We start from the raw sequence: 22,828 nt of genomic DNA, 5'->3' as shown, positions 1-22,828 counted from the left end.
CCCCGATTCCTATTTTCAACAGTCCGCTCATTTGAGCAGGAAAACGCTGAACACCATCTTTGTTTTCTACCTCTCAACTCTCAGTTTAGCATCTTTCTTTTCTACCTGTCAACTGTCAGTTTAGCATCTTTGTTTTCTACCTGTCAACTGTCAGTTTAGCATCTTTGTTTTCTACCTGTCAACTGTCAGTTTAGCATCTTTGTTTTCTACCTGTCAACTGTCAGTTTAGCATCTTTGTTTTCTACCTGTCAACTGTCAGTTTAGCATCTTTGTTTTCTACCTGTCAACTGTCAGTTTAGCATCTTTGTTTACTACCTGTCAACTGTCAGTTTAGCATCTTTGTTTTCTACCTGTCAACTGTCAGTTTAGCATCTTTGTTTTCTACCTGTCAACTGTCAGTTTAGCATCTTTGTTTTCTACCTGTCAACTGTCAGTTTAGCATCTTTGTTTTCTACCTGTCAACTGTCAGTTTAGCATCTTTGTTTTCTACCTGTCAACTGTCAGTTTAGCATCTTTGTTTACTACCTGTCAACTGTCAGTTTAGCATCTTTGTTTTCTACCCGTCAACTGTCAGTTTAGCATCTTTGTTTACTACCTGTAAACTGTCAGTTTAGCATATTTGTTTTCTACCCATCAACTGTCAGTTTAGCATCTATGTTTTCTTTTTTGATTGATTGAAACTTTTATTAGTAGATTGCACAGTGAAGTACATATTCCGTACAATTGACCACTAAATGGTAACACCCGAATAAGTTTTTCAACTTGTTTAAGTCGGGGTCCACGTTCTACCTGTCAACTGTCAGTTTAGCATCTTTGTTTTCTACCTGTCAACTGTCAGTTTAGGCTGCTCGCCGGCTCCTCATCACCACTTCAAGATGGCGGCCAAATTTCTCGCGTCACAGCAGCCAATGCTGCGTCTACTTTTGCCTGACGTCATCAAACCGCGACGGATGTCCACATGGTCGCTGGCTAGCTAGCTCTCTGTAAAACATGGCGGTTAATATATAAACGCAGCTACACACAAGATTATTAGGTATGAAGACACAAGGATATTAATTCATCGTGAGAGCACCTTTTAGGTGGTTGTTTCACGTAAGTACAAGGAAATAATGTTTTTAGCCCAGCGACCAGACCAATTTGTCTACATTGCAGTGCTTCGAAAGATGTATACTTTGTTTCGATTTAAATTCAATAACTTCGAATGTGCCAATCTCTGTCTTGCTTTACCAGACTACCACGACGTCTAGTTTAAAAGTAGACCAACCTCAAATAGGGATAAAGTATGTTGTGTTTTTCAATCTTTTTTGAGTCCAGGCACATTTTTTACGTTGAAAAAATGCGGAGGCACACCACCAGCAGAAATTATTAAAAAACTAAACTCAGTTGACAGTAAAAAGTTGTTGTCGCAATTGTTGGATATGACTTTAAAGCATAACCAAGCATGCATCAATATAGCTCTTGTCTCAAAGTAGGTGTACTGTCACCACCTGTCACATCACACCCTGACTTATTTGGACTTGTTTGCTGTTTTCCTGTGTGTAGTGTTTTACTTCTTGTATTGCGCTCCTATTTTGGTGGCTTTTTCTCTTTTTTTGGTATTTTCCTGTAGCAGTTTCATGTCTTCCTTTGAGGGATATTTCCTGCATCTACTTTGTTTTAGCAATCAAGAATATTTCAGTTGTTTTTATCCTTCTTTGTGGGGACATTGTTGATTGTCAAGTCATGTTCGGATGTACATTGTGGACGCCGTCTTTGCTCTACAGTAAGTCTTTGCTGTCGTCCAGCATTCTGTTTTTGTTTACTTTGTAGCCAGTTCAGTTTTGACGGCACACCCCTGATAATACCTTCATAATGATACTTAACAATAATTGATATTTATACTTGATAATGATATTTAAGATATTAGGGAATGCAGTTTATTTTCCGTAATAGATGGGATTATTATTATTACTTCGCTACACGGATACACAATTAGCTGCTAGTTTATCCATCAAGGGACTAAAAATAAACACCATACTAGCCGGAGGGTATTGACTAATCCAGTGTTTTTCAACCTTTTTTGAGCCTTGAAAAAATACAGAGGCACACCACCAGCAGAAACATTAAAAAATGAAACTCCACCAGGTTGTCTTTTTTTTTTTTTTTTTAGTTTGTTGTTTTCCTGTGTGTAGTGCTTTAGTTCCTGTCTTGCGCTGTTATTTTGGTGGGTCTTCCTGTTTTGTTGTTGTTTTCCTGTAGCATCTTCACGTCTTCCTTTGAGTGCCATCGCCTGACCTGCTTTGCATTGGCAACCAAGACTATTTCAGTTGTGTGGACGCTATCCTTCTTTGTGGGGACATTGTTGATTGTCATGTCATGTACGGAGACACACTGTAAGTCTTTGCTGTCGTCCAGCATTCTGTTTTTGTTTACTTTGTAGCCAGTTCAGTTTTAGTTTCGTTCTGCATCGCCTTCCCTAAGCTTCAATGCCTTTTCTTAGGGGCGCTCACCTTTTGTTTATTTTTTGGTTTAAGCATTAGACACCTTTTTACCTGCACGCTGCCTCCCGCTCTTTCCTACATCTACAAAGCAATTAGCCACCGGCTGCCACCTACTGATATGGAAGAGTATTACACCGTTACTCTGCCGAGCTCTGGACAGCACAGACACTCCACAACAACACATATTTTGCAGACTATAATTACTGGTTTGCAAAAAATATTTTTAACTAGGGATGTCCGATAATGGCATTTTGCCGATATCCGATATTCCGATATTGTCCAACTCTTAATTACCGATACCAACCGATACGATATATACAGTCGTGGAATTAACACATTATTATGCCTAATTTGGACAACCAGGTATGGTGAAGATAAAGTCCTTTTAAAAAAAATTAATAAGATAAATACATTTAAAACATTTTATTGAATAAAAAAGAAAAAACAATATAAAAAAAGTTACATAGAAACTAGTAATTAATGAAAATTTGTAAAATTAACTGTTAAAGGTTAGTACTATTAGTGGGCCAGCAGCACGCACAATCATGTGTATCCCTTGCAGACTGTATTGATATATATGGATATATAATGTAGGAACCAGAATATTAATAACAGAAAGAAGCAACCCTTTTGTGTGAATGAGTGTAAATGGGGGAGGGAGGTTTTTTGGGTTGGTGCACTAATTGTAAGTGTATCTTGTGTTTTATGTTGATTGAATAAAACAATTTAAAAAACGATACCGATAATTAATAAAAAACTATACCGATAATTTCCGATATTACATTTTAAAGCATTTATCGGCCGATAATATCGGCCTGCATCTCTATTTTTAACCCAAATAGGTTAAATTAGATCATCTCCCACGGCACACCAGACTGTATCTCACGGCACACTAGTACACTGGTTGAAAAACACTGGCATAGACCAACATCCAATTTGCTAAACGTTTGTTTCACGGTAGCATGTTCATACTAAGAGTTTAGTTTGGTTTATTATTTCTTCGGTCAGTGGTCAACAAAATAAACAAACAGTTTTACATAAACGAACAGTTGTACATTCATAAATTGACAATGTTACAGAGCGAAAGGGTTTAGGCTGAAGTTAAACACTTATTTGGCCTAACCCTATAAACAATGTCACATACAAGATGAGCTTCCTAGAAATATAACATTTTCTTTACACAACATAAACACTGTTCAAATATATACACAGTAAAGACATGTAAAATATCCTTGTACATGTGTTGGTTAAACATTTATACCAATAATATACTATATACAAACAATTCTACTTCCATTATTATTTATATCCCACATTTAGTTTGTAATTAACATTGATCATAGTATTAACTACTGTGTTGATTCAAGAGTGATATATTTTTCCAAGACATTGGTCTTAAAGTGTTTTTTAAATGTGTGAATGGAACTGTAACATTTAAAGGAATGATCCAAGCTGTTCCACAGATGAACCCCCCTGACAGAAACATCTACTTTTTAAGCTCCTTCTTATGTTTGCTTTCTGAAAGACAGCTGAACCTCTGAGGTCATAGGGACTCTCCCTGGGTTTGAACCTCTCCTGTAGACACCCAGGCAGCATGTGGTTATGAGCTTTGTACGTCACAATAGCAGTGTTGAGGTCAACAAGATCGTGCAGTTTAAAAGTTTTTAATTAAATAAACAGATCATTGGTATGGTCATGATAATCTGCGTAATTTACAATTTTAATGGATTTCTTTTGAAGTAAGAACAGAGTTGATGTTTGGTTTGTAATTGTTTCCCCCAGATTTCAACACAATAATTAAGATATGGGAGTACGAAATAATTATATAACATGTTAAAAGCCTTTTGATTTACAGAGATTTTAATTTGATTTAACATAGCAATAATTTTTGCCATCTTTGTCTTGAGTATATTTATGTGCAGTTTCCAATTCAATTTGTCATCTACATAGATTCCCAAAAATGTTGTTGAATACACCCTTTCTATCTCCATATCCTCAATTCTTATGTGACACTGTATGTTATTTTTCCTATTTCCAAAAATGATGTATTTTGTTTTATTTAGGTTGATTGATAGTTTATTGGCATCAAACCATTGCTTTAGTATGTGGAGTTCACTCTCTACAGTCTCTAGGAGCTGGCCAAGGTCTTGCCCAGAACAGTCCAGGCTTGTATCATCAGCAAAGAGAATACTGTTGAGTTTTTTTAAAGACTTTACAGATATCATTAATATACAATATAAACAATGTTGGTCCCGGTACAGAACCTTGGGGTACTCCATATGTTATAATCTTTGTATCTGAATCTACATTGTTGATATGCACATACTGTTCTCTGCCACCAAGATCACTTTTCAACCAATCATGAGCAAGACCTCTGACACCATACCTCTGCATTTAATACAACATTTGATATACAATGACATTTAGCTGTCTTTCAGAATGCAAACATAAGAAGGAGCTTAAAAAGTAGATGTTTCTGTCGGGGGGTTCATCTGTGGAACAGCTTGGATGATTCCTTCAAATGTTCCAGTTACATTCACACATTTAAAAAACACTTTAAGACTAATGTCTTGGAAAAATATATCACTCTTGAATCAACACTGTAGTTAATACTATGATCATTGTTAATTACAAACTAAATGAGGGATATAAATAATAATGGAAGTATAATTGTTTGTATATAGTATATAATTGGTACAAAGGTTTAACTAACACGTGTACAAGGATATTTCACATGTATTTACTGTGTATATAATTGAACAGTGTTTATGTTGTGTACAAGGTGTATTTATAATATGTTGTGCAAAGGAAATTTCATATTTCTAGGAAGCTCATCTTGTATTTGACATTGTTTATAGGGTTAGGCGCAATAAGTGTTCAACTTCAGCCTAAACCCTTTCGGTCTGCACATTTTCAATTTATGAATGTACAACTGTTTGTTTATTTTGCTGACCACTGACTGAAGAAATAATAAACTAACTAACATTAAACTGCTCATACTTTAATGGCATTGATGCTCCCAAATATTGACACATGTAACATTTTCTTACAATTACGACTTTTCTATTTTGATTGATTGAGACTTTTATTAGTAGGTTGCACAGTGAAGTACATATTCCGTACAATTGACCACTAAATGGTAACACCCGAATAAGTTTTTCGACTTGTTTAAGTCGGGGTCCACCCAAATTGATTCATGATACAGATATATACTATCAGATATATACTATCATATTCTAAATTCTAGTACTATAATAGCAATATTTTTTACTTTATCCTCATTTATTTCAGTATTGCCCTAATACTCGTAAGTTTATATCAAATGATTTCCAGATTGTACTTATATTCCTTTTTCTCTAACTCAGCATGGCCAAGCAGTGGCGTGAAGGACACTCGACGCCCATTTTGTGTGTCGGCACGTCTCCAGGCGCCGAGGGATTTGTTGCTTCAGGCTCAGAGAGCGGCGAGGTTGCTGTTTGGAGCCAAGAAGGAAACGTCGTAGGCAACCTCAAGCTCTCAGGTGACGATGACTGCACCAGCGTGGTGTTTTCTCCCGCAGGCCTACTTTACGCCTCGCACGGTGACGTCGTGAGCACGCTTGATTCCCGAAACCTAAAGGGCGCCGTGGAGGAGTTTGGCGGCGCCGGAGAGGAGGAGATCAACTGTCTGGCGTTGAACGAGACGGCTTCGGCTTTGGCCGTGGCTGACGACTCCGGGGCTGTCAGGATACTGGAGCTTCCTGGGAAGAAAGTGTGCAGGATTCTCCGCAGGCACACTAACATCTGCTCCTCTGTGGCTTTTCGGCCTCTCAGGCCCAACAACCTGGTGTCTGCTGGACTGGACATGCAGGTCAGAGGAGGAAGGAACTCTCATATTCAAACTGTTCAAAAGTACAAACCCTGTTTCCATATGAGTTGGGAAATTGTGTTAGATGTAAATATAAACGGAATACAATGATTTGCAAATCATTTTCAACCCATATTCAGTTGAATATGCTACAAAGACAACATATTTGATGTTCAAACTGATAAACTTTTTTTTTTTTGCAAATAATCATTAACTTTAGAATTTGATGCCAGCAACACGTGACAAAGAAGTTGGGAAAGGTGGCAATACATACTGATAAAGTTGAGGAATGCTCATCAAACATTTATTTGGAACATCCCACAGGTGAACAGGCAAATTGGAAACAGGTGGGTGCCATGATTGGGTATAAAAGTAGATTCCATGAAATGCTCAGTCATTCACAAACAAGGATGGGGCGAGGGTCACCACTTTGTCAACAAATGCGTGAGCAAATTGTTGAACAGTTTAAGAAAAACCTTTCTCAACCAGCTATTGCAAGGAATTTAGGGATTTCACCATCTACGGTCCGTAATATCATCAAAGGGTTCAGAGAATCAGGAGAAATCACTGCACGTAAGCAGCCAAGCCTGTGACCTTCGATCCCTCAGGCTGTACTGCATAAACAAGCTACATCAGTGTAAAGGATATCCCCACATGGGCTCAGGAACACTTCAGAAACCCACTGTCAGTAACTACAGTTGGTCGCTACATCTGTAAGTGCAAGTTAAAACTCTCCTATGCAAGGCGAAAAACCGTTTATCAACCACACCCAGAAACGCCGTCGTCTTCGCTGGGCCTGAGCTCATCTATGATGGACTGATACAAAGTGGAAAAGTGTTCTGTGGTCTGACGAGTCCACATTTCAAATTGTTTTTGGAAACTGTGGACGTCGTGTCCTCCGGACCAAAGAGGAAAAAAAACATCCGGATTGTTATAGGCGCAAAGTTGAAAAGCCAGCATCTGTGATGGTATGGGGGTGTATTAGTGCCCAAGACATGGGTAACTTACACATCTGTGAAGGCGCCATTAATGTTGAAAGGTACATACAGGTTTTGGAGCAACATATGTTGCCATCCAAGCAACGTTACCATGGACACCCCTGCTTATTTCAGCAGGGGGCGGTATGGCGTAGTGGGTAGAGCAACCATGCCAGAAACCTGAGGGTTGCAGGTTCGCTCCCCGCCTCTTGCCATCCAAAATCGCTGCCGTTGTGTCCTTGGGCAAGACACTTCACCCTTTCCCCCGGTGCCGCTCACACCGGTGAATGAATGATAGGTGGTGGTCGGAGGGGTTGAGGTGCAAATTGGCAGCCACGCTTCCGTCAGTCTACCCCAGGGCAGCTGTGGCTACGAAAGTAGCTTACCACCACCAAGTGTGAATGAATGATGGGTTCTCACTTCTCTGTGAAGTGCTTTGAGTGTCTAGAAAAGTGCTATATAAATCTAATCCATTATTATTATTATTATTATTATTATTAAGACAATGCCAAGCCACGTGTTACATCAACGTGGCTTCATAGTAAAAGAGTGCGGGTACTAGACTGGCCTGCCTGTAGTCCAGACCTGTCTCCCATTGAAAATGTGTGGCGCATTATGAAGCCTAAAATACCACAACGGAGACCCCGGACTGTTGAACAACTTAAGCTGTACATCAAGCAAGAATGGGAAAGAATTCCACCTGAGAAGCTTCAAAAATGTGTCTCCTCAGTTCCCAAACGTTTACTGAGTGTTGTTAAAAGGAAAGGCCATGTAACACAGTGGTGAACATGCCCTTTCCCAACTACTTTGGCATGTGTTGCAGCCTTAAAATTCTAAGTTAATTATTATTTGCAAAAAAAAAATAAAGTTTATGAGTTTGAACATCAAATATGTTGTCTTTGTAGTGCATTCAACTGAATATGGGTTGAAAAGGATTTGCAAATCATTGTATTCCATTCATATTTACATCTAACACAATTTCCCAACTCATATGGAAACGGGGTTTGTAGAACTATTGAAGGAAAAGCTTAGAATCAAATACATACCACATCTGCCAAATATGGCCTTGCAACTTTTGAACTCCCAACATCCAGTGATTAAATGTTAGTTTATTTACAAATATTAATTTGTTAAATGGCTGTAATTCCTTTGAATCAGTGTTTCTTAACCATAGGAGCACCCAAAAACATCAGTTTCTCTGCTGTGGCCAGTATGGGCCTCAGCATACTCTGTTGTATTATACTTTCTCACCTCTTGTGGTCATTATGACAATATCAAACAGAAGACATTTCTTAAGTGCAAAAATTATGACTAACGATGTAAAGCTGTATAAGAATTTGCACTTAAATTGTGTCCACATTTCATTTAAGAAACGTTCATTTAGTAAGAATTCATTTTATGATTGGGTAATCTAGGTTTAGCTTGTTAAACTGTCAGTATTTTAGATATAATTGTGTGAATGCTCCAAACATTCACACATATGGTTTTCTACACCAAAATTCATCTATTTATTATTCAACTACTTATTTTTCTTCTCCAGATTTTGGCGCACTCTACCTTCCACATTTTTCACCCGATTCAAACCGTTCCAACTTCAAACTGTTCAGTATATTTGGGAATCGTGGGCTTTTTCTTTGACAAATTCCCAGATATCCCAGAATTCCAGGTTTTCCGGGACATTTTTCCCATTCAAAATGAATTGGCCATTTTTCAAACATCCACCATTTCCACATTTATCAACCGATTCAAACCATTCTACCTTTGACATATTCCACTCATCCTGCATATTCAAACTATAATTTTTTTTCAAGTTCAACAAAATTCCAGGAATTCCCAAAATTCCAGTTTTTACCAAACCCTTTATTCAGGCGAACTCCTTCCACATTTCTCAACGCATTTCAACCGTTCTACCGTCAAAACATTCCTCTTAATCAGGACAAAAAACAAAGTTGTTTTTTCAACTGGAAAAATTCCCGTTTGTTTCCAAAATTCCAGGTATTCCGTAATACCATTTCTCAATTCAACATGTTACTAATTCAACATTTCTCGCCTGATTTGAACAATTCCAACACCAACCATTTTAACCCATTCAGACCATTCAAGTTTTTTACCATTTTCAAAAAAATTCCCGCTTTTCCCGAAATTCCCAATTTTTTGGGAAATTTAAATTGAAATCAATGGGACATTCTTCAAAGTTCTACAACTCCCAAATTTTTCATCTGATTCAAACTGTTCCAACTTGAAAATATTCAACATCTTCAGGATTGTGTGATCTACTTCAACAATTCCAAAAAAATTCCAGGATTTCAGTTCAACTTCAGCATTAGAGCATTCACACGCAATTCTTTCAGGAATTGCCTCATCTAGTTATTGAATACGATTGAAATCAAGAGTAAAATTAAAGGCATACTGAAACCCACTACTACCGACAACGCAGTCTGATAGTTTATATATCAATGATGAAATCTTAACATTGCAACACATGCCAATACGGCCGGGTTAACTTATAAAGTGCAATTTTAAATTTCCCGCTAAACTTCCGGTTGAAAACGTCTTTGGATGATGACGTATCGGTACCCCATTGAATACAATACAAAATAGCTCTGTTTTCATCTCATAATTCCACAGTATTCTGGACATCTGTGTTGGTGAATCTTTTGCAATTTGTTTAATGACCAATGAAGACTGCAAAGAAGAAAGTTGTAGGTGGGATCAGTGTATTAGCGGCTAGCTGTAGCAACACAACCAGGAAGACTTTGACTCGGATAGCAGACGCGCTAGCCGCCGACCGCATGGATGATCGTGGTGAAGTCCTTCGTCCTTCCGTCGATCGCTGGAACACAGGTGAGCACGGGTGTTGATGAGCAGATGAGGGCTGGCTGGCTTAGGTGGATAGCTAATGTTTTTATCATAGCTCTGTGAGGTCCCGTTACTAAGTTAGCTTCAATGGCGTCGTTAGCAACAGCATTTTTAAGCTTCGCCAAGCTGGAAAGCATTAACCGTGTATTTACATGTCCCTGGTTTAATAGTATTGTTGATCTTCTGTCTATCCTTCCAGTCAGGGATTTATTTATTTTGTTTCTATATGCAGTTAAGCACGATGCTATCACGTTAGCTCCGTAGCTAAGTTAGCTTCAATGGTGTCGTTAGCAACAGCATTTTTAAGCTTCGCCAGGCTGGAAAGCATTAACCGTGTATTTACATGTCCCTGGTTTAATAGTATTGTTGATCTTTTGCCTATCCTTCCAGTCAGGGATTTATTCATTTTGTTTCTATATGCAGTTAAGCCCGATGCTATCACGTTAGCTCCGTAGCTAAAGTGTTTCGTCGATGTATTGTCGTGGAGATAAAAGTCACTGTGAATGTCCATTTCGTGTTCTCGACTCTCATTTTCAAGAGGATATAGTATCCGAGGTGGTTTAAAATACAAATCCGTGATCCACAATAGAAAAAGGAGAGTGTGTGGAATCCAATGAGCCAGCTTGTACCTAAGTTACGGTCAGAGCGAAAAAAGATATGTCTTGCACTGCATTCTAGTCCTTCACTCTAACGTTCCTCATCCACAAATCTTTCATCCTCGCTCAAATTAATGGGGTAATCGTCGCTTTCTCAGTCCGAATCTCTCTCGCTGCTGATGTAAAAAATAGGAAAATATGAGCAGTCCTTCCTCCGGTGTCGTCACGCTACTTCCGGTAGGGGCAAGGCTTTTTTTTTATCAGAGACCAAAAGTTGCGGACTTTATCGTCGTCGTTCTATACTAAATCCTTTCAGCAAAAATATGGCAATATCGCGAAATGATCAAGTATGACACATAGAATGGATCTGCTATCCCCGTTTAAATAAAAAAAAATCATTTCAGTAGGCCTTTAATAATTCAGTGTTAATATTTGAGTGGGTCCCGACTCCCGAACATACCTGTAGTGGAAAAGTTGGGTTTCAAGGTCCATCTATCCATCCATTTTCTACCGCTTGTCCCTTTCGGGGTCGCGGGGGGTGCATTCGGGCGGTAGACGGGGTACACCCTTGACAAGTCGCCACCTCATCACAGGGCCAACACAGATAGACAGACAACATTCACACACTAGGGACCATTTAGTGTTGCCAATCAACCTTCAAAAAGGTGAAATCCCTCAGAGCTGAAAGTTGTTTGAAAGAAATTCAATCACTACTTCAACTGTTTTAGATCAAACCCCCCCCCCGCAAAAAAACAACTTCTGAGCCTAACTTATGTTGTGATCTTCGCCTTTTAGGTGATGCTGTGGAGTCTGCAAAAGTCACGCCCCCTTTGGACCCTCAACCTCCAGGACATAGCAGAGGAGGAAGATGACCATCAGCAGCGTCCCGGTCAGCTTTTTAACCCGCCGCTGGCCCACTGTGTGACTGTGGCCGGCTGTGGAAACATTTTGGCGTGTGCCGCAGAGGACGGGCGCGTGCACCTGCTGCGTGTGGGCAGCGGCTCCAAACTGGAGCAGCAGGGGGCGTTCAAGGCACACTGTCAGGGAGCCTCTCAAGCCCACTTTGTCAATTTCTTCTCCCATCCTTACTGGCTGGCCACTGGAGGGAATGACGGGCATGTGTCTCTGTGGGACATCAGCAAACACCCCGTGCTAACACCAGAGGGGGCGGCCGCTTCACACAAAAAGGGGAAGTACAAGGCAAAGAAAAAAGAGCAAGGTAAAGCAGAGGCACAACAGAAGAGTGAGGCAGAGAAAGATTCTGGAGCGAAAGTGAACATCGATCACGGGGACAAAATAAACTGGCTATGTCCTGCTTTGCTTAAAGGAAGGCCCAGTTTACTTGTGGCAGATCAGAGTTCCACTCTGACAGTCTACCCCCTGTCTGATCTATAGACCACTCTATTCAATATAGTTTCCACTTAAGCGTGCTTGGACTATACAGTCTTTTTCTTCTCCGTCTCCTTTCTGTTTGACCGTTTTCCTCCAACGCACATAACAGGAAATGCACTCTAAACAAAACAAATGACTCGTGCAATTCTGTGATAAACAGGACGTTGCTTATTTGACATGTTCATGGCCCAGGATGCATTAGTCAACGGCTATTTAACTGGCGGCCCATGAATGACATCACAAGTTTGAATATTTGGAGTCAACATTTTTTCAGCAGCATCCTAAAAATAGAGTGCTTTTATCATATAATGGATCTTTGACTAGCACTGTTGCTTTATTTGTACAATGAACATTTCTTTGGCCAAGAATAAAGCAAAAGTCAATCTTAATTCACCTTCATTTTTTTATAACAACCAAGAAAATCTTTCTTTTGCAGAAGTAAATTGCTTTATAATTACAAATATGTTAACAACAACACACATTCAATTGTTGGGCTATAAAAAGGCACAAAGCTTCCTGTCCAGGTGAGTCAGGTGACTGAAGAAATTGTAAACTTTTCAAATCAAGCTGAGTGTACAGACATGATTTAATTGAGCCTTATTTTCATCTTGAAGTGCGAGCAATCACTCAATACTTCTAGCTAATTAAACGTTTAGTCTTATTTTGACTTTGATTGCATGTTTCATTCCCAAGGGTCTTTGATGAGATGATAGTGGATACTGACTGATGTCCACATTTGAAGTTTACAGATGTTTACAGTTGAGCCAGGCTACTCTCCAAGCTCTGGATGTCAGCGTCTCCCTCTTCACCTTTGCTACCACGACCACTGCACTCCATGAATTCCACCTTCATTGGCAGCTGGCTGAACTGAAAGTCCTTGCCTTTCTTCCCAAGATAAAGGCTTCCACCCGCAGAGCCATCCTGGGAGCTGAGTGCTGCAGAGCGAGTCACCCGCAGCGTGTTCCTATGAAAGGACAAGGCAAGTGATTTTCTGTTTATCGTAGAAAATTCAAATCATTTTTGCATTTGACATGGCAAGTTGAATTTTATACCACACACTTTTTTTAGGCTACTCCGCCTCCCAGGGGAGACAATTCTATTAAATGTCCCAGTTGTTCAATGTGGGGAAACATATTTTAGGGAGTGTATGGTAGATATTACGGAGTGTCCTGAGCTGATATCGATATCAGCAAAATGTACGATACAAGCAATCTTGCAACGTGTTTACTTGCGTAAAGCTGGACAACCATTTAACAGCTAAATGTCCTCCCATAAGCACACAACTTTTAATATTTTCTTGTGTTTTAGTATAGTCGTGTACGAAGGGTAAACATGGTAAGCTATTAGGCTAGTACCTGCACAACAGCACAAGCTACACATAGCTCCTAATTGCCCTTAATTGAACAATATTGCCATCTGAAACATATATGTCAGTATAAACAAGTATAAAATAATATTAGTTGCATATTATTACCAGATACAAAGTCTCCAAGTTAGAAGCAAAATAGAAAGTATCCAGTAACAAACGTTTTTGCATCATTCAATTTACGGCGTTGTAAGCTTAACTTAATTACTGCGACCACTGTGTCCTCTCAAAAAAAACAAATAACCACTCCACTTCAGTTTGAAGACAGCGCAAGTCCCTTCCAGATGATTCAATCATCAATCAAATTTTATTTATATAGCCCTTAATCACAAGTATCTAAAAGGGCTGCACAAGCCAATCTCAGATCCCGTATTTATTAATAAATGTTTTTATTACATACCATTAATCTGACTGATTTCACTGGATCAAGCCTTATCTAACATTCCACATTACAAAATATTACAAATGTGTATTTGTGCTGATATCATATAGGGCTGTGCGATAATCGATATACTCGATATATTGCGTGTTTGTCTCTGTGCGATATAGAAAATGACTATATCGTGATATTCGAGTATACGTTCTCACGCAGTTGCTTTTAGCTGCGGGCATTACCCTACATGCGTTTCCCACTCTTTCTTGTCTCTCCTTCTCACAGAGACTTAAAACAAGCGCACCTTCTTACATACGTCACATGCTGTCACGTGTGCAACGTCAAACGCCCTCTGCGGCGCAGGCAGGTAGCGACATGGTAACGTTAGCTGTGATGCTAACGGTGCAGTGGTAATACGAGAGAGAGAAGGTGCGAATCTGGTAACAAATGAAGGAAGAATGAATTCCCAAGAAAAACAGCATAGGGTCCATCGTCTGGTGGTGGTTTGGCTTCAAGCGGGAAGATGTTGAACAATTATGCGGCAAAAGCGTTGCTACAAAAAGTAGCAGCTCTACTAATGTAGCATCATTTGAAAAGTCACCCGCTAGAGAATGAAGAGTGCTTGAAACTCTGCATGTCAACATCTCCGGCCACACCCACAAAATGCCCAAGCAGCCATTTCCACATCAACAGCGTATGAAACAAATAGTCAACAACAAAAGGAGATAACGTCCGCAGGAACCTACCACATAGCGAAAGACATACACTATTTGATTTCCTATTATGCAGCTCATTTTTATTTGACACTTATTGAAATATCTTGTGTGACATCATGCACAAAAGTGCACTTTATTTGTTTTAAACTATTTTAGTGGCGTTCTGTACAAAAAGTGCACTTTAATTTAGGTTGTTTTGATATGCCATCTTAGTGACATTGTGCACAAAAGTGCACTAATAGCTTGTTTTAAAAATGTCTCTGAACATCTTGCACTTTCTGTTTTGAAATGACATGAATGTTTGTGCCATTGCTTAATAACTGTTTAATAAATACACTTTTGCTAATTGCGATTTCCCTCTTTGCATGAAAGTTTAAAATGAGCATATATTAATGCAGTATGAAGAAGAATGTTTTAATGTAGACACATAGAATCATCATACTGCTGTGATTATATGCATCAAGTGTTCATTCAAGGCTAAGGCAAAATATCCAGATATATCTCGTGTATCGTGACATGGCCTAAAAATATCCAGATATTAATAAAAGGCCATATCGCCCAGCCCTAATATCATATCAGATTACATCAGTATTGGCCAGTTCTCAAAGCGCTGATGTCGGTATTAAATCGAGACACCCCTAATTATTATTTGGCCTTCCATGGGTCAGCGATTTGCAGCAACACTTATTTTAATGCATTTGTTCCTCCTCTGTCAGAGTATAATACAAATTGCAAAAAGAATCACAAGGTCCTAAGCAGTGTTGGGTTAGTTACTGAAAACCAGTAATGAGTTATAGTTACTAGTTACTTCATTTCAAAAGTAACTCAGTTACTAACTCAGTTACTTACACCAAAAAGTAATGCGTTACTTTGAAAAGTAACTAGTTACTTCTTTTTTTCTTTTTTTTAAAAGCTCCCATTAAAGCCCTTTAGCCTTCATTTCAGTACTGTTATTGCACTGGAGAATAATACATTGTGTTGATCAACTTGACATGCATTTGCATCACTGAACTCTGCTAAGCAATGTGGTCTACATACAACACACAAACAATGTGGTCTACATACAACACACAAACAATGTGGTCTACATACAACACACAAACAATGTGGTCTACATACAACACACAAACAATGTGGTCTACATACAACACACAAAGACAAAGATATGTTTCAAAGGCCAATCTGTTTCTGGCCAGAACAAATTGACAAAACTATTTTAAATAGCTGCAACATAATGGCACTTTAACTTGAACTTGAAGTAGATAGGATATTTGATCCAAGACACAACTTACATTTAACCAAAATGTTATTTTCTTTGTGCTCGACAAATGAAAAGTATTGAGAATTTCTCCTTGTTAAAAAAATCGACTCTTGGCTTCGCCTTGATGTCTTGTTAGTTGTTATGATAGTAGCGTTTATGTGTGTGCGTGTGTGTGGCCCTTTAAGATATGACAGCGTGTGAGGTGAATGACGTCAGTGAGTGAGTGGGCGAGAGAAGTGAGTGACCGGCAACAGAGAGTGCGTGCAGGTGCTCTCTCTAGCTTGGTGGAGGGCTGCGTCCAATAAAGTCACAAAGTTGCAACAAACCGCCGGCCTCGTCATTCACCCTCAGCTGTAAAGACCACTTCCGGGTAAAGTGAAGGTTGTTAGCCCCGAAGGAACGTCTCCCCCTGCGCTCCTCAACTACGGTATGGGAGTCCCTCCCCGCCCCCACCCACACAAAGCACGTACGCCTCTTATTTTCCACCGCAGCGCTGCCACAAAACACACTCAGATCTTCAGTTTCTAGCCAATACTACATAAAAAATAACGTAAAATAACGCAGTAACGCATCATGCAGTAACGGTAACTGAGTTACTGAATATAAAAAATAACGCGTTAGATTACTAGTTACCGTCGAAACTAACGGCGTTACAGTAATGCGTTACTTTGTAACGCGTTAGTCCCAACACTGGTCCTAAGTGGAAAAAGTCAAGCTTCCCAAAAACTATAATATCGATATTTATCAATATTTTTTTCACAAATGTATTAAGACAAATCAAACTACCTCTACTTAAAATACACAATTATATTTTGGGGATTTCCGTAACAAAGCACCTGTGCAGAAAAGAGTAAAAAAGGTGAGAAATTTGGCTACATGCTTTGAATGGGGCAAAAGTAGTACCATCTGCTGGACAAATGTTGCACTTGCTAGTGCAAATGTGGAATCCAAAATTGCAATTTGACCAGTATTTAATACTGTACTACATTTTTGTCTTCATGAACAAGTGTACGGGTTGTTGTCTTGCTTTGCCATTTAGACAGATGATCATTCTGATGACACATTCTTTCAATGCTGCCAAAATGGCTTGAAAATAAATGAACAGCACAAAATGTCCCCTGGACATTAAATTAAAAGGGTCTTATTATGATTTTATTTCTATATTTAAAACACTTTTTTGTGGTCTACATAACATTTAATGGTAGTTATTTGGTCAAAACTTTGAATAGATGCTTTACAGACCATCTTCAAACCTAATCAGGTGCACCGTTTTGTGGGCGGTCTTATTTACGTGCCTCCTCATCAGCCATTTTGTAGTTTTTAGCGCTTCCATAAGGAGTCTACTAACATAAGTTAGAACTATATGCTACTTTGTATTAGAAATAGCAACAGCGGGGGTGCATGTGCATGTACGAGCCAGTTTTCCCCAAAACAAGAGGACAGAGGAAATGTAGGGACTTATTGATTACAACATCGGACTGCAATGGCACACTCATGCAAAGCTTTCGGTAAATACTTTACTACTGGAAATATCCCCTGTGGGCGAATACCAAACGGCTCGTTTGGCGTTAATATGAGGGAAGGCAAGATTGTTTTATAAATATCTACGCCATGCCTCCCTGGTTTCATTTGAAATTTTTGGGACTTGTGCAGGATTCAAATACACAAAACAGATACCAATTGGTAAGAAAAGTTGGTTTTGCAAAAAAGGTCCTCTTTAAAGAAAATGTTGCCACTCACATTTCCTTTTCCAGCTGTTGCTGAATCAGTTTGGCAGATTTTGCCATGGTGACGTCTATAAAAAGACCAAAATATTGTTTTATTTTTGGCTGCAAAATTGTATTTTTGCATTGCATAGTGAGTGAGCATGGTTTGACCTTGTTTGTTGCATGCCACCAAGAGAGTCGGGGTATTCCTACATATCACGGTGTCTGTCAGCAAGACATACAGGAACTCTGCCACGTCCCTCACTTCCTTCTGAAAGATGGCGCTGTCGACCACGAAGACAATGGCTCTGCATAGATGCGGATAAAGGAATAGAGGGAGAAGTTTGGTTTAGACAAATGACATTGTGTATGTTCTTTTCACAAGAAATACTGTAATAACCTATATACAAGAAGAACCCTCTATCTTAAGAGTTAGTCAATTAAATCATATATTTCTTAGCTGCTGCACAGTTGTTTTAATGACTCAGCTGCATTTATCACAATGATCTTACAAATCCAAGATTGCTCATCCGGATGATTATCTGCACAAGCACAAATGACAGGAAATAAAGATTTTAGCACAGATTTTTAGATCCATAAACACTGCAGCAGCACACTGTTTCACTCTATTGCTGTGATTCTCAAACTGTGGTATGGGTCCCACTAGTTGTATGCGGGCTCTGCCTAGTGGTACGTCAAAGAATCACCTAAAATATTGTAATGTAACAGTTTTATTTTCCTATATTTAAACTGTGTGTAATGTTACAATACACTTGCTAAATAAAACCTCTGAATTGTTTTTAATGAATACTTAGGCCTTCTACAATACTGTAATGTTGGTCGAAATGGTGGTACTTGGAGAGTCAAATGTTCTTAGGTGCTACTTGGAGAACCACTGATCTATTGCATTGGTAATCTCTTCCATTATTTCCAACATGGAAGTTGAGATGTTAGCTCTGTATCCATGTGGGTTGTCTCTGAGCGTTACACTTATATTTATGAATTCGTCCAATCTGTTGTTGAATAGGTTTTTGGTGATTTAAGAACATTGCAGAAGGAAACAGGTGGTGTTTGTCTCCAGTCTTATGATTTGATAAAACGTTTGCTATTTTTATTTTGTTTGGTGATTTGCCTGTTTGAAATGATAGATGCTGATATACATTAACAGTTCTGAAATCTCCTTAACCTTTTTTATTGTTTCCATATCAATTCCGTTTTAATTTAAGGCACGGGAGAGTGGCCGTGCCAGCAACCTGAGGGTTCCTGGTTCGATCCCCACCTTCTACCAACCTAGACACGTCCGTTGTGTCCTTGAGCAAGACACTTCACCCTTGCTTCTGATGGGTCGTGGTAAGTGCCTTGCACGGCAGCTCCCGCCATCAGTGTGTGAATGTGTGTGTGAATGGGTGAATGTGGAAATGGTGTCAAAGCGCTTTGAGTACCTTGAAGGTAGAAAAGCGCTATACAAGTATAACCCGTTTAATCAGTTTAGGTCCGGGATTTACATATATTCACAATTTTGATTATTTCCTCTTTTGTCACGTCAGTGAGAAACATCAAGTTAGGATTTCTGTCTATAGGATCATTCAAGTCCTTAACTGACACAGGATCTGGTATCATTTCTTCCATATTTGATCCAAAATAATGGGGTTATAATCAACAATGCAAATGTTTTAAGATTTTTGTAGGAGCCAGAAATGTGTATATAAAAGGTCACATGGTGTGTTTGTATTCGTATTCACAGAATTGAAGAGTGTGTCACATGACATTACTTGCGGTCACTATAAAGGAGCGTTTTTAATTGCACTTAGTATTGGTGAGAGGAGGAAGCTGAGCTGGGTAGCCATCATTTTTGTTGATCGCTTTAACGCTATTAGATGCTTAATGCTTTGGACGCCTAATTGGACACTGCTTATTTGGAAGCTTCGTGATTGCTTTATTGGATGCTATAGACGCTTTAATTACATGCAGTCTATAGACAAACTCATCAAGTTTATGATTGTGAACTCTGCATTTTGATTAAACCATTCCCAACATTGCATTCAGGAACTTAGTTAAGACACGTACCAAGTCCATGCTTCGACAGGTCGTTTTGGAGTCGCTGCAATTTTGTTCAAGAGTATAAATAGAGGAACATTTACTTTTTTAGGTTTTTGCAGCTAAGAAGCTATTTAATGTCACATAAAGAATGGCCTCTCATTAAAAGGCAACGCACGGATCTGAAATATTTTTTCTTAAGTGCCTCAAAAGAACGAAAATGTGAAAAGACAGTGTCATATCTATTTGCAATCAATTTAATCGGGGAGTGCTCTTGGTGTGAGGGAGAAGTGGGCACTGGGGATGAATGTTGTGACTGGGGAACAAGAGTGGGAGCAAATTTGTGAAAATGGTCACAAATTGACTAGCATTCCACTTTGGAAGGAATTTAATAGGAAGGTGAATAAGAGACATTTTAAAACACTTTTACATTTCCAAATTCAACAAGACAAAAACTAATTTGTGCTGAAAGCACTGTGGATAGGAGACCAGACCCACAAGTTTTGGGTCTGCCCAAAACTCAAACCATTTTGAGGGGGAATTTGGGTGGAACTCTCTAAGATTATTTACCAATACAGTGGGGCAAAAAGTATTTAGTCAGTCACCAATTGTGCAAGTTTTCCCACTTAAAAAGATGAGAGAGGCCTGTAATTTTCATCATAGGTATATCTATCTGTGTTGGCCCTGTGATGAGGTGGCGGCTTGTCCAGGGTGTACCCCGCCTACTGCCCGAATGCAGCTGAGATAGGCTCCAGCACCCTCCGTGACCCCGAAAGGGACAAGTGGCAGTAAGTGGATGGAAATAGCATTTGATATTTGTATCAATGCAGTTACTGGTAGTCTGTTCTCACCTGGCTGCTGACTTGAACTTCTCTAAATACTGTGGGCGCAGACTATCATGACCTGGCAGGTCTATCAGAGTCCAGGTAGCTCCCTGGTCATTGAAAAGAACAACATGCAGGTAAGTACATGGGGGAAAAAACACTCCATTTTGTGATAAACAAAACCTACCCTGTCATTTTTCGCTTTATATTGAGCACTACTGTCAGTAATGGAGGTCTGTGTCTGTTTAAACTTTCCAGACAAAAGCTAAGGGGAACACAATATGAAATATGTGAATGTTTGGAAGCATCCAGAGTGATGATGACAGTCAGGCAACTCACCCGGCTGAAAAGCAGCGTTTTGCCCGCGTCACACAACCCGACCAGCAACACCGCACTATGGACAGTTTTGCTTGTGAGAAAGTACCTGAGAAAGACTGGAAGGAGAAATAACTTAAATAGTCTTGATTGCTCTAAAACAAAGCCGGTGCGGGGAATAGCACTCAAAGGAAGACATGAAACTGCTACAGGAAAATACCAACAACACGTGCACGATCCTTTCCATCCTTTGTAACTGTGTGGAACAATTTTCCCTTGTGGATCATTAAAGTTTGTGTAAGACTAAGTCCAAAAATATTTTTCGCAAACCAGTAATTATAATCCGCAAATATTGTGCCGTTGTTGAGTGTCTGTGCTGTCTAGAGCTCGGCAGAGTAACCATGTTATACTCTTCCATATCAGTAGGTGGCAGCAGGTAGCTAATTGCTCTGTAGATGTCGGGAACATGGTTTGTCGTGATCACAATATGCAACCCACAGCGGGAGGCAGCGTGCAGGTAAAAACTTATCTAATTTTTAAACCAAAAATAAACAAAAGGCCAGTGCCACAAATAAAAGGCATTGAAGCTTAGAGATGGCTATGCAGAACCAAACTAAAACTGAACTGGCTACAAAGTAAACAAGGACATGATGCTGGACAACAGCAAAGACTTACACGTCCACATCCGTACATGACAATCAACAACGTCCACACCAAGAAGGATAGCATCCGCACAACTTAAATAGTCTTGATTGCTAAAACAAAGCAGGTGCGGGGAATAACACTCAAAGGAAGACATGAAACTGCTACAGGAAAATACCAACAAAACAGGAAACGCCTGGACTTTTTAAATGGAAAAAAATTTGCCTTTGCTGAAAAAAGGTTGAAAAACACTGGATTAGACAAACTTCATTGATCCACAAGTGAAATTGTTCCACACAGTAGCTAAGTTACAAAGAATGGAAGGGATAATGCAGGTATAAAGTAGACTAAAAATGTACCGTAGTAGCAATATAAAATATAACATATGAACTAATTAGAATATTTAAGCTCCTACTAAAGTAGTAGCAATATAAAACATAACATGTAATATTTACATATTATATATACAGTATATAATATATACTGATATATTTTTATTAGGGATGTCCGATAATGGCTTTTTGCCGATATTGTCCAACTCTTAATTACCGATATCAACCGATACTGATATATACAGTCGTGGAATTAACACATTATTATGCCTAATTTGGACAACCAGGTATGGTGAAGATACGGTCCTTTTTAAAACAATTAATAAAATAAGAGAAATCAATTAAAAACATTTTCTTGAATAAAAAAAGAAAGTAAAACAATATAAAAACAGTTACATAGAAACTAGTAATGAATGAAAATGAGTAAAATTAACTGTTAAAGGTTAGTACTATTAGTGGACCAGCAGCATGCACAATCATGTGTGCTTACGGACTGTATCCCTTGCAGACTGTATTGATATATATTGATAACAGAAAAAAACAACCCTTTTCTGTGAATGGGGAGGGTTTTTTTTTGGGTTGGTGCACTAATTGTAAGTGTATCTTGTGTTTTTTATGTTGATTTACCGATAATAAAAAAAACGATACCGATAATTTCTGATATTACATTTTAAAGCATTTATCGGCCGACAATATCTCTAATTATTATTTTGTATATTTTTATATAAAATATACAATATATTCATAATCATCTCAGTTCCTTGAAATTAACATAAAAGTGAGACAAAAATGGTTCCTAATGACAAAACATGTGTTTTCATTCAGACCTAGATGTATGGTTTTTGAAAAAAGGCTGAGAAATAACAATGAATTAATATGTTGCAGCCAATCGTTGACCTATCTCAAGGTAATATTGACTTACTTGTTTAAAGTGGTAAAATTAGACCGGTTTTACAGTTTTGCTTGTGAGAAAGTACCTGAGAAAGACGGAAGGAGAAAGAAGAAGGTGCTTAAATTAAATTAGAGGATACATGATGGCTTTCACTTCAGTTAGCATCGAGCTCGCTTCCGGTCCTAATTCCTCAAAGACAAACACCCCTTTTAAC

The 22,828-nt window shown here is 38.9% G+C and overlaps 2 protein-coding genes across 2 annotated transcripts; one reads left to right on the top strand and one right to left on the bottom strand.

Moving 5' to 3' along the window:
- Window positions 1–958: 958 nt before the first annotated feature.
- Window positions 959–12,541, top strand: LOC133658354 (WD repeat-containing protein 53-like). The gene is made up of 3 exons (XM_062060276.1): window positions 959–1,092; window positions 5,846–6,329; window positions 11,554–12,541. The coding sequence occupies exons 2-3, from the start codon at window positions 5,847–5,849 to the stop codon at window positions 12,151–12,153; spliced, it is 1,083 nt and encodes a 360-aa protein (XP_061916260.1). The 5' UTR covers window positions 959–1,092; window position 5,846; the 3' UTR covers window positions 12,154–12,541.
- LOC133659125 (signal recognition particle receptor subunit beta-like) lies at window positions 12,490–21,477 on the bottom strand. Its single transcript, XM_062061859.1, has 7 exons — window positions 21,463–21,477; window positions 20,773–21,051; window positions 20,621–20,698; window positions 20,461–20,543; window positions 17,744–17,880; window positions 17,607–17,661; window positions 12,490–13,114 (listed from the first exon to the last, which is right to left on the bottom strand). Exons 1-7 carry the CDS (start codon window positions 21,475–21,477, stop codon window positions 12,904–12,906), a joined length of 858 nt encoding a protein of 285 aa, XP_061917843.1. The 3' UTR covers window positions 12,490–12,903.
- Window positions 21,478–22,828: the final 1,351 nt, after the last annotated feature.

This window comes from Entelurus aequoreus, linkage group LG10, assembly GCF_033978785.1.
Source record: "Entelurus aequoreus isolate RoL-2023_Sb linkage group LG10, RoL_Eaeq_v1.1, whole genome shotgun sequence".
NCBI classification, from domain to species: domain Eukaryota; kingdom Metazoa; phylum Chordata; class Actinopteri; order Syngnathiformes; family Syngnathidae; genus Entelurus; species Entelurus aequoreus.
Note: the sequence above shows the minus strand (reverse complement) of the source record. Positions and strands in the feature narration are given on the sequence as shown.